This window comes from Sebastes fasciatus, chromosome 9 (genome assembly GCF_043250625.1).
Source record: "Sebastes fasciatus isolate fSebFas1 chromosome 9, fSebFas1.pri, whole genome shotgun sequence".
Classification (NCBI taxonomy): Eukaryota; Metazoa; Chordata; class Actinopteri; order Perciformes; family Sebastidae; genus Sebastes; species Sebastes fasciatus.
The window spans coordinates 8,689,128-8,701,947 of NC_133803.1; the positions used below are offsets into that span (position 1 = coordinate 8,689,128).

Sequence of the window (12,820 nt, forward strand, 5' to 3'; positions counted from 1 at the left end):
AGAAAACTTTTAAACCTGCTGTTGAAATGGGAATCTAAAAAGTAGCCTATGAGACAGAATTGACATTCTTGTACAGTAAGCAGTCAGTGTCAACGAAAAAAATAGAACAAAACAGAGATTTGTATATAAGAAACACATTTCCAGGGTTGACTGCCATGTTGAACAAACATCTCAACATTTTGACCAGACAAAACAATTTTTCATTTTGGTGGCATTGGCCAATTTACTGACACAATAACTAGGTGTTGAAGCATGACACACACACACACACACACACACACACACACAAAATGTGTAATGTCATTACTGAAAGTTAATGATTAAACTTTGAAGTTATGAGCTGTTTGTGGAAAACCATGACAAGGGACTCTGGAGCTGGATTAAATGGAACAACTATGCCACCAAGTGGACAGCTGGATAATGACAGGCTGATAGACCGATAGATAGACAGACAGACAGACAGATGTTCAAGGTTCTTTGTCACATGTCAATTCAATTTAAGTATTTGGTTTCAGTTTCTTTCAACAATGCTCATAAAATATATATACATATATAAAAGGGGAAATCTCACAAGTAAAAGTAAAAGCAAAATGATAATCTAAGGCATAAAATAGTGCAGTTAAAATAAGAATAAAATAATATAAACATCAGTAAATATAGAATAGCAATGTAAATGTAAATTTGTCATTTAGTTGACGACAGTATTTCAGATGGGGAAAACTAAATGTAAACAGGATGTAGTATGTACTGTATATGCATGATGAGAAGTAACATGTGTATACAAAGGTGTAAACAAGAATGTAGTAGTAATAATGAGAAGTTCTAAAAATATATAGATACAGTTATAGATAGGAATGTAGTATGTATAGAAAAGTAGTAAATATGTATATATCTATACACACAGAGGTGTAACAGTTTGTAAAACAGTATGTAATGCATATAAAGGTAAAGTGACAAGTGATATGTGATGAGCTCAGGAGCTCAAGAGTTCAGCGATGGATAGATGGATGGATGGATGGATAGATACAGTAGATGGATAGATAGATGGATGGATGGATAGATACAGTAGATGGATAGATAGATGGATGGATGGATAGATACAGTAGATGGATAGATGGATGGATGGATGGATGGATAGATTAAACTAACTAATAAACTATTATCGTTAGTTTAACCTGCTTTTCTTCCATAAAATACAACAAGAAAACATCTTGAACTTAACTTGTGCATTGATACTTTTAAATAATTATTTTACTGGCTCTATTTTTAATTAAAAAATATATATATTGTTTTTTTCTGTGTTTTTTTTGTATGTACTGACAAGTAGCACAGCAACAACATAATGATAATAAGGTAATCCAACAAATGGGACAATATAACTCTTGGCTGTGGACCTCCTGTTTCTGAAAAACGAAGAAATTGGAAAGTGTCCCTCAAACCCAGGAGGAAGGAGTTGAGGATAAACGGAAACTGGGAAAGTCCTGAAAAGGGGAGATCAGTGGGTGGGTACGTGTAGATGGTGTGAATGTGTAATTCTTTCTGCCGTGTCTCAGGAGTTAAAGTCTCATCCTAAAACATCCTATATGACTTCCAAAAACTGCGATACAGCTTTAACAGGCTGCACGCGCTCCCGTTAACGGTAATCAGTCTTTGGACGATTATCTCGGTTTTGGCACGAGGCCCAGATGTCAGGAGAGAAGGGGCGGGATTGAGATACTAGGATCTAGTTCATGATCTAGACTCAAACTCCTGCTATGGCTGCAGCGGTGTGGACTGGTCCAGGACGGAGGATTGTGACTGCTGTGGGGACAGTGACCAGATCCAGATCCACATCCAGTCACATCGCTGTGAAACCCCAGTATGACGCACTGGTCATCGGAGGAGGTGAGATCTGTGGACTGATGTAGGGGGTAAAGTGCAGAAAACATGCTGCAGTATAACAATGACAGCCTGCTGCGCCTCAGCTACACTGATACAACGTGTCAGCTAAAGTTTGCCAAAGTGATTATTAACTAAAACTCTTTTACCCGTCTGAGAGATTGAAGAGGAGGTCTGACTGTCTCATTTTAGTGTTTAACAAGTTAACTTGACTGTAAAAAGTGCTGCAAAAAAGTGCCAAATAACAATTTCATTGAAACTTAAACTGTTGATGAAGCTGAATTTGATGTTGTTTTTATGAGGAACTGACATTCATTAGAAAACTGTCTGACATTATGTTATATTTCATTGCAGGACACAATGGACTGGTGGCAGTGAGTTAATGCATTTGTTTCCCAACACCTATGAGCATGTTATCAGTTCAGCAACAGGGTAAAAAGTGATGATTGTGTGTGTGTGTGTGTGTGTGCAGGCTGCCTATCTTCAGAAGGGAGGACTGAGGACAGCGGTGCTGGAGCGTAGACATGTTCTGGGAGGAGCAGCTGTTTCAGAGGAAATCTTTCCTGGTAGGGTGGCTTCTGGCTGGGATATAATCCTGGATCAACCAGTTATCATGAGTAACACTGCAAACACAACACACACACACACACACAATCTGCATGCCCAGATACCACCAGAAGTGAAGAAATATAGGTTTTCTGTAATTTGGGTAAACCGACCCTTTGATTGTAGAGGAGGTTTAATAAAGGGTTGAATGAATGTTGAATTATCAGCGGGGGTTACACACTGTTTTACATTTTTTAACTTTTACAAGTTTATAATTTAATACACTGTGTAAGTGTTGAATCAAGTCATGCGTGATCAAATTTTATTGGTTTTAAAGATATGCATTGGAAATTATTGACCAAAACAACAGAAAACAAATCACATAATACAAAATAAAACAATAATTGAAAATAATAATAATAATGATGATGATGATGATGATAATGATAATAATAATAATAATAATAATAATAAATAATAATCCCCACCAAAAAAAAAGAAAAATTAACTATCATGTAATTAAGTCTTGCTTAAAAGATATGCATTGGAAATTATTAACAAAAAAAACTTATTACAAAATAACAAAACAAAACATTAATTGAAAAAAAATAATATATTAAAATAAAAAAATAATAATTTCATTAAATAAATTAAATAATAATATAAAATTATAGACTACCACTACTACTACTACCACTAATAGTAATATTAATAATAATAATAATAAATACCCCCACCAAAAAAAAATTAACTACCATGTATCAAGCCAAGCTTAAAAGAAATGCACTTCATTTTGTCCTTGTTAGAGTAACACTACTCTTGTGTGCAGGTTTCCACTTCTCCAGGTGTTCCTATCTGCTCAGTTTATTGAGACCCCACATATACGCAGACTTGGAGCTCAAGGTAAACACCGTGAAGTTGTCAAATACAGTATATTATTTCGGCTAATTTTGAGAAGGCTTAAAGTGGTCGGTCTTGTTTACTGATCTTCCTTTTCTTGTGAATCTACTGTATCTTCAGAAACATGGGCTGAAGGTGTATATGAGGGACCCCCATGCTTTCACCCCCATGTTGGAGGATGGCGTGGGCGGTGCCCCACCGAGGTCTCTCACCCTGGGCTCTGATATGGCCATGAATCAGATGGAGATCGGCAAGTTCTCACAGAAGGACGCTAAGGTGATTTAATTATTATGATAGCCAAATGGTAGTGATAGTAAATGGTTGACTGTATGGTGTTTCTGCAGTTTTCTTAGTGCAGATGTATTTAATCTCTTGTCACAGTATGAACTGATAAAAGTTCTTCACTATCTCTCTTGACCTATTTTTTCCTCCATCAGTATAAAGTCTTTTTTTCTAATACAATCCCACATCCGGCTCACCCTCATCTCCACCCATTCTTTGACATGTACCCAGGCCTATCCAGAGTTTGGTGCATACCTTGAGAAGCTAGCCGGAGCTATCCACCCTCTTCTGGATGCTCCTCCTGTAGACATTCCAGGTGTTACCACTGGATCACTGAGGAAGCGGCTGGCTGCAGCTAAAACACTGAGGCCTATTGTTAAATGTGGTGCGTTGGGAAATGAACATTTATATTTTCGATGCCAGAATAAGAAATTATTCACCATGTACTCATTTTGTTTTGCAGTAACTGAGTCATGATGTTTTTGAATTGAAAGGTCTGAAGCTGGGCAGAAACATTCCAGACTTTTACGAGATTGTAACTGCACCAATAACAAAGGTGTGTTATAGCTTACACTAAGGTTGGCATTAATTGCTGTTTTCTATCGACTGCATCGTGGCTAACATCGTGTTTTGTATCGTAGATCCTCAATCGGTGGTTTGAGTCGGAGCCGCTGAGAGCAACATTGGCGACTGATGCTGTGATAGGAGCCATGACCAGTCCAAGTAATCCTGGCAGTGGGTGAGACACATTTTACGTTACCCTGTGGCACACATAGGCCCAATCCCAATGTCCAGACTCACAGACTTTGAGGCATGTTCCCACAAAGTCACACTTTCCTAAGTCTGCATTTCTGCAGCCTGAGGGGATTACCAACAATTCATAGCATTGTGACCAGGGTTGGAAATTAAGTTTTTTGTCCACCTGCCACTGTGGCTGGTGGATTCCAAAATCTACCAGCCACTCAATAGACTACCATTGTTTTTGTGGAAATCTAGCAGCCACTTGCATATTTTACCAGCATTTGGCTGGTGCTAATTTTCAACCCTGGTTGTGACGTTAAACACATGGGTACCATGGTTGCCAGGTAAACAAAGAGGATGGCACATGGGTGTCCAGCCTGGCATATTAAATTTATACAGAATCATTAACATTAAGGATTTAAAATGGTACATAAAAACACATGAAATCAGCGTAATGCAAGCATTAGACTATATTACACACCTGGTTTATTCATCAACCATTTCTTTTAATTTACCATAATGAAGTTTGACAGAAACACCTCTCTTCTCCTAAGGCTAGCTAGGCAGTAAAAAAACGTCAAATAAAACCCCACAATTGGCATCGTCAAGGTAACGTGATATGTCGCCGCAAAGTGCTGTCCCATTCATATTTATACCATTTCAACCCTTTGCAGCCTCTCACACTTATCCATTTACAAGGTGACGTCAGTCAAGTCCCTGATTGTTCAGGGGTAAAGGCCTTAGGAGGGACATTGGGATTGGGCCATAACTACAGGTTTAACTACATTGTATTAAACAGCGACCTTGCCTTGAAGGTATGTGCTCTTGCACCACGTGATGGGAGAGCTGGAGAAGGAGAAGGGATCGTGGGGTTATGTGGAGGGAGGCATGGGAGGCGTGTCTCAGGCTATTGCTAGCTCCGCTCGATCCTACGGTGTAGACATTTTCACTGAGAAGGTAATACGGTTTTGATTACTGATTTTGATGCAGTGTATTTTGTGGAAACTATATCCTAGCATCTGTATTTTGGTCTTTACAATGTGTATCCTTGGCAGGATGTGGGACAGGTCCTGGTTGGTTCAGATGGTGCTGCCAAGGGAGTGGTGCTAAAGGATGGCACAGAGATCCACAGCAAAGTTGTTTTATCAAATGCTACCCCATATGTTACCTTCAAGAAGCTCACGCCACAGGTAATAAAGAGAAACAATGTTGGCCTAATCATGGCACCAGACAATATGATAAATTCTGGTTTCCTGTTTTCATTGTAGGCCGCCCTTTCTCCAGAGTTCATCAAAGCTGTAGATCAGATAGACTACACCTCACCTGTGACCAAGATCAACGGTAAACCTGTTCTGTTTCCGTCATGCTAATTGAGCTTGTGCAAACATTTCATTAGCTGGCAGCAAATAAAGAAAGATATTGTATCCAAAGATCCTGACTGTAAAAATGTTACCACTCCTGAGATACAGTAGAGACGTTCCTCTATAAAGCTGCCTACTGTCACAGAATTTAAAAGAAGTTGCCACTTATGCTACTAGCTACAAGGCTCACTGTCTTATCTCTGTGCAAGCATTGTTTCTGTATGTTTACGATATTTAGATGAAACCGTACATTCTTTAGTTATACTTAAGACTATAGAGTGCTACAAGAATGAGTCCTAAAACCCGGAAATAAGTTAGCATTTTAGTACTTCCGGTTCCCTCGTCAGGAACTCAGTGGGTTTTTTTAATCATAAAAGTGGTGTTCATTTGTGAAGATTATCTTGCTGAACAAAACGTGTAAGTATCATAAATGTGTGTTTGCCACAGAGTTTATTTTCTGCAATAATCCCAAACCAAATGGAAACATCCCATTGACTTTTTGTCGAGGGAACCCACGGTGATGCTAATTTTTTGGTTGGCCTACAAAAATCCCTAGAGCACTCTATTGGTCTGTTTTTGTTTGTGTGGAACCACTACTTACACACTTTGAAAGCCGTAAAGAAGTGGGAATAAGGTACAAACAGATTTAGTGTATCAAGAGAGATCAGCTCTTAGTCGTCCACTATTGAGTACTGTATATTACAGTGTAAGATTAGGTCCCTGGCTAAGCTCTTGGTACTCTAGACACAAGTTTCAAAGTTTGGGGTATTAGAAAACAGTGTAAAGCATACACAACTAAGAAGATGTTTAGAGTTCTTCAGCTTCCTGTGTGGTGCCATTTGTAGCTCCTGCTTGTTAACCACAGTAGAGCTGTTGGGCTTTATTACTCAGGAAGTCCTTACTCCCAACTGATCCTTTACAGTGCATTGCTTCTTAGATTTATGCTACGTTCACATTGCAGGGCTTAATGCTCAGTTACACTCTTTCTGTCTAGACTGTTCACATTCAGGTTTAAAGTGACCCATATCTGACATCAGTGTGAACGGATCTCTGCCCTGAAACACCTCACATGCAACCAATAACGTCACACACACGGGGAACTGCTGTCCGATGGCGCAATGTTCTGAAAATACACACTGGAGTTGTTGGAGTCCAGTGACTGCCAGACTCCGTTAACATATTGCTCAATTTAAAAGATCTGGGTTCCCTGTCACACAGATGATACTCTTAAATTAAAACGTATGACTTTGTATGACTCCTAAAGAAAGACGTTTCATTTCGGCTGATATTTAACTTTAACAGATATTCTGTGAAATAAGTTAAATAAACTAAAGTAAGATGTGTAACGTTACTGTTTGACATCCCGAAACACCGGCAGTCAGCACGTCCACGCAATTTTAATAACATATGATTTCATTAAATCAGAGTTCTGCTTCGTGAAACATGACAAATTTATTATTATTATGTATTATTTAAAAGCAAAAAGTCTGTTTGATAAGGTAATTTACATTTTAAATGATGGACGAGGCAAATAAAGTCTAAAGAACAAAACCTTCATTGACATATTGTTAAATTTAATGGAGCGAGGTTAACCGGTAAACATCTACTCCTTCTAAAAGATAGTTTATGATTTCTTACGACTCATAAACAGACACTAATTCATTCGGCGAACATGTTTTAACTCGTTTAGCTCCATGTAAAGTGAAACGTGATGTTTCCCAGATAAAGCTTGTCTGCTTTAACGGCAGTTTACACATTTTTGTAACTGCTGGATTTATTTAATCAGAGTTCTACTGTGGGAAACATGACGCCGAATTTAGGAGAAGAACTCAGTATGGTAGAAAAAGTATTTTTTGTCAGGTAACAAACTGACTGACTGATGCACTGTCACTGTGGAGAGAGATTATTTTTTTCTTCTGTAGTTTCAATGGACTGCTCCAACCCTGTATGTTGAGTGATCTACACCTGCGCAGTGAAGTATAACGTGGAAGAACACACATGAATTCAGATATGACCGTTATCACGGCGGTCGCATGGCCAGTTATCGGATATGTAACGGATTTAGGACCAGGTATGAAAGTGGCCCAGATCTGATTGGAAAAAAATCTGATTTATGTGTCCACACTACTGTGAAATAATCAGATCTGTGTCACATGAGAGCAAAAAAAATAATTTGGGCCACATCTGCTTGCAGTATGAACAGTCTTAGCTTTATGATAAAGAAATTTAGCAGTGTTATATTCCTTGCACTGAGAGTTGCCCTGATTGTAATTCAAATATTTAGCAAGCTGAAGTAGTAATCTCAAAGATTTTCATTTAAATAAATGTCTGTTATGTCACTATCTATCACCGAATGAGGTAACAGAATGGTGACTGAGCCTATGGCCCACTGATGATTGCTTTTGCAGTATTACGAACTGGGTGTCTGTGGCGACATGGAAAAATCCCAAGCGGGGCACACTGTCTGGATCCCTGGGAAGTGAGAGCCAAAAATACAGCTGCAATTACGGTTTCTTGCCATAGGTGCCGCCAAAGAGAATGAAACGGAGATCTTCGAGATTATAACTTTAAGCACACTCTTTAAAAAAATTGTAATGTACATTAAAATGGCACATAATCTTCAAGCAAACACTCATCCCATGTCTTCTTCTGTTGTGAACTGTTTGTCTTTTTTTACAGTGGCAGTGGACAAGCTACCTAACTTCCTGGCATCTCCCACACCAGATGATAAACCTGGACCCCACCATCAGTGCTCCATTCATCTCAACTGTGAAAGCGTGGAGCTCCTGGAGACTGCATACAAAGAGGCCGTGAATGGACGTTGCTCAACAAGGTACAAATATCTTCACACTCCAAGTGAACATTTTAACACATAACACTTTTTTAGCAACCAAACCATCCCGCTGGTTAGCTGACCATACCTCCAAGATAGATAAATACAATAGGTAAACATCACAGGCATGGTCTGCACCATAAAATGTCTTTATAGCGTATGGTGTCTTAATCCCTTAACACTCTGAGGTTGTGCCGGGCTCAACCATGTCATGCTAGCTTGTCGGGAAGAACGCAAAATAAAGCTACAAAACTAGGCTAAATTTTGGTAAAGAAAAACTGGCATGGCCATTTTCAAGGGGTTTCTTGACCTCTGACCTCAAGATATGTGAATGAAAATGGGGTCTATGGGTACCCACGAATCTCCAGTTTACAGACATACCTATACCTACTGTTTATGATAATCCCATGCAGTATTGGGCAAAAAACATGCAGTTGTTTACATGCAGTACAAATGTGTTATTTTCGCCTTTTCTAAAAGGGTGTATTTGAATATTTCTGCATACTGGGGTCCCTAAACAGTTGGAATTGCATAAATTGGGCATCACTGTAAAGCTGCGACTCTTGTGGATCCAATGAGCCCAATTGTACTCATTGTGATGATGTTAGTCCTCATAGCTGCCATTTCATTGTAGTAAGATCATTTTTTATTACCTGTGGTGACCTCTTGGGTAATCACCGCCTCATGAAACTTTACAACCACAAACTACAGACCTAGAGCATTCAGAGGATGGATGGCTTTCCTAGGTAGCTTGACAATAAGGGGGTTTCTGAGCCGTTTCCAGAACAGAAGTGCTCGGCATCCAATCGCTGAAAAATGAAATTCTTGCAGAAAATGTCAAACGTTTTTGATACCAAATCACAGCATGACCTTTTCTATGGTGTTCCTCAAGGTCTTGGTGTCTTAATGTAGTATTTTGGAGGGATTATTGATAATTTTTATCAATTTCCGAGTGGTAAAAATATGTTAAATTTAGCACCAAATCACTGTGACAAACGGTATCAACCCAAATATTGCTGCAACAACTTATGAGGCATAATAGAGCATGGGGATGGCAATCACAAATGTATATCATAATGTTCTAAGCCCTTATACACTTTCACAATTTATTTTAAAGGGACTATTTGTAACTTTCAGAAATGCTTGTAACAGCGACACCTGTGGCCGTGAAATCAACGAAAGTCAGCGTCGAGCTCGCACTTGCTCGCTCTAAATATACCTGGACGAGCATCGCTCAAAACAGTTAGGCGACACACATCGGCTAAAACCACTATATCATTCTATATTTCAGCTGATTGGCAGTAATGTTAGCTGACCAGACGAAGGTCTCTCCATGAACATGATTTAGATCTGATCCTATAGTGTTGATTTTTCCTGCCTCAGCCTGCGGGCTCTGCAGCGTGTCTCCCTGCTCTCTCTGCCCGCAGCCGGAGAGAGCAGAGGAGACACCGGCACCCGGTCGGTAACGAGATGACAACGTAACTCTGTGCAGAGCCCCGTCACTTCACAAGACACGGGAAACCTCTGTTGGTCTGGAGGAGCTGCAGCATTTATTTCTGCCCAAACGTCCACTGTACATTCACTAGATATTCTCAGAGCTAAACTAACTCTTCTGCAGTGTGGAGTGAGCGCGCGTTCACGTCTAGAGGTGGAGCGAGCTGAGCGAGAACGCACTGAGTGAAGACAGGCAGGCAGAGGAGACTACGTGCCTTGTAGTCCATTTTCTCCACACATTGATGTCAACATGACAACAACAGCCTGGGTTAGGATGTTCACATATCCTTATCTCACTAGGCTTCTATCCTCTCAACATGAGGTCTAGCTCCCACAATTTATCTTTAAAAAGAATGTAAATCCTTACATACACTTTTATCCCGAATTTTCATGAACAACTCACCCGTCATCTTGTTTCATCATGCCCCTCTGATCCTGTGTAGACCCATGCTGGAGATGACCATCCCCTCTGTGTTGGATCCTACTCTGGCTCCCCCTGGCTGCCACGTGGTGTCACTGTTCACCCAATTCACCCCCTACCACATAGAGGGCAGGGAGTGGACTGACCAGGACAGGGAGGCCTTTGCAGACACTGGTTGGAAAAACACAAAGTTAATACACTCTTTAAATGTATACTGATTAACCTGTTTCAGTGATAAAGCCTGTGTTTGTCTTTCCTCCTCAGCATTTGACTGGGTGGAGCAATACGCCCCTGGGTTTAAAAAGTCGGTGGTGGGCAGGGACGTCCTGACTCCACCTGACCTGGAGAGGATCTTTGGGCTCACCGGAGGGGTACATACACTGTAGACATTAAAGAGCCGAGCAGCAATTTGAATGTTGCTCCACAGCTGATTTGCTTGACAAAATGAACTGTCCACTGGATGAGGAAGTAATTTGAGTCCTCTGCAGTGTTGTGTCATTCCCTATCCGCTCAGGGACAGACCTGTTGTATAAGCAGTTAATGGTTACAGACAGTTTTACCACAACCAATGAATCGGAGTCAAAGTTCACACCAGCAGTGACACAAACTCACTGTTTATGGTGTACAAATTTATGAGGCAGTAATTAAACAAATGGCAGTCTACTTTTATCATATCTTATATCAAGAAACAAAAAAGAAAAGTAAACATTTTGGTCTCGTCTTTACAGAATATCTTCCATGGATCAATGTCGCTGGACCAGCTCTACCTAGCACGACCTTTGCCCTCTCTCTCAGACTACCGTTCACCAATTAAAGGGCTGTACCTGTGTGGCAGTGGCTCTCATCCAGGTTCGCTTTCAATGCTGAACCCTCAGCTTAATATTGAATTGCAAATGTGACTGTTTGTTGTGTATATTGTAGTATAAGAACAATAATTAATATGTTGTCTGGTGTCAGAAGAGCACAGTTAATGAACCTTTGGACCTTCTGATGAAATCTTATCCTCGCTGCTGATGATAAAGAAATGAAGTCACTTGACGATGTCAGATGGCTGAGTCAGCTGCTTCTCATTTCCCCACACTGAAGGAAACTGACTCATCCTTGTCTACTTTCTAAATGGTTTTTTTAGGTGGTGGTGTGATGGGTTCACCTGGCTGGAATGCAGCGCTCACCGTCATGGCTGACCTGAAACGTCACTGAAACATCTGACGCCATCAGTGTGCGGTCCGCTCATCAGTGTTCAACCTCTCTTTTGTCTGATTTATGTGAATTTGACTGATCTGAGTAATACATTTCAACACTATCCACCATATTATGGTACGGTAAGGGTCTCTGTAAAGAAAAAAGGTTGATTTAATAATAGCACTGACATGGGGTGAAAGAGACAAGGAGAGACTTTATACACTCCTGATATTAAACACTAGTGCAATACTTCCGCACTAAGTCCTGTTGCGACATTACTTTTGAATTCATCTAATCCGAGCCAGCAGAAAATCACTGATGCCAACACAACATTAATGTTGAAGATTAATTCATTTTTAGAATAACTGACACTTGTCTTAATGAAATTAATTGTTAATGTAATGATGGAAATGAAGCCCAATGGGCCTTTTACAACTTTGTATGAATAAATTCTAATGAATTCAAGCAAATGTGTTTCATTTTCTTATATGCATGATGATTATTGCTGTGTTTTATATAGGATATCAAGGTGGAAATCTAATAAGTCTTTTGTCACTGCAGATATTTTGACTTGTCATGATAGGATAACGCCGGTGTTACTAATAATGGCTCTGTTCTGTTCAACTGTCCCGGTAAGTATCAGGACCCTGAAACTGAAGCAGCTAAATGGAATCTAGCCATCATTAATTTGATTATTTACTCCTGTGCTTTTCCTACTATGACATGTCAAAATGTCTTCTGTGAAAAATGTATCCACAGCAAACTGTTCAGTGTTTTTGCATAAATGTGTAATGTAATTGTGCATGGGCGACCAAACTGGTTTCTCCTCTGGACTCTTGAAGACCCTAAAAATGAGTTTGAAGCTTATTTTTTGACCTTGTTTATAGTTTATATGTTTATTGTAGTTTGACACAAGGTCCAGACACTAGATTTCTTCCAGAGCCTTTTAACACAAGATCTGACTAGAAAGAAATCTATTACATTAACAATAAGTTAGGATTGTTTGTCAAACTGTAGCCTACAGTATGTAAAAATTCTAGTAAGTGTAGCCTACTCAAGCCAACTATTTTGATAATAGATTAATATTGAGTAATTTCTTTTTAAAGAAAACAAAGTAAAACTTCTCTAATTCCAGCTCCTTTAATGTGAATATTTTCTGGTTTCTTTACTCCTCTATGGCAG

At 39.6% G+C, this 12,820-nt stretch overlaps 1 protein-coding gene across 2 annotated transcripts; it reads left to right on the forward strand.

Moving 5' to 3' along the window:
- The first annotated feature begins 1,618 nt into the window (after positions 1–1,618).
- pyroxd2 (pyridine nucleotide-disulphide oxidoreductase domain 2) lies at positions 1,619–12,108 on the forward strand. 2 transcript variants are annotated; one of them, XM_074645820.1, is made up of 16 exons: positions 1,619–1,884; positions 2,233–2,252; positions 2,351–2,444; positions 3,254–3,327; positions 3,445–3,600; positions 3,838–3,991; positions 4,101–4,162; positions 4,248–4,345; positions 5,163–5,304; positions 5,403–5,537; positions 5,616–5,688; positions 8,388–8,541; positions 10,479–10,630; positions 10,721–10,827; positions 11,185–11,305; positions 11,586–12,108. In XM_074645820.1, exons 1-16 carry the CDS (start codon positions 1,755–1,757, stop codon positions 11,654–11,656), a joined length of 1,743 nt encoding a protein of 580 aa, XP_074501921.1. In that variant the 5' UTR covers positions 1,619–1,754; the 3' UTR covers positions 11,657–12,108. The 2 variants fall into 2 exon arrangements, 1 of the variants encoding a protein (XP_074501921.1); XR_012595184.1 differs by lacking the exon at positions 10,721–10,827 and having other exon boundaries at positions 10,479–10,646; positions 11,586–11,744.
- Positions 12,109–12,820: the final 712 nt, after the last annotated feature.

Excerpts from the sequence above, each read along its gene's own strand:
- pyroxd2 (XM_074645820.1), top strand. The coding sequence starts at position 1,755 with ATGGCTGCAGCGGTGTGGACTGGTCCAGGACGGAGGATTGTGACTGCT. Across the intron at positions 2,253-2,350 it reads GACACAATGGACTGGTGGCA|GCTGCCTATCTTCAGAAGGG; the intron begins GTGAGTTAATGC and ends GTGTGTGTGCAG. Across the intron at positions 5,538-5,615 it reads TCAAGAAGCTCACGCCACAG|GCCGCCCTTTCTCCAGAGTT; the intron begins GTAATAAAGAGA and ends TTTTCATTGTAG.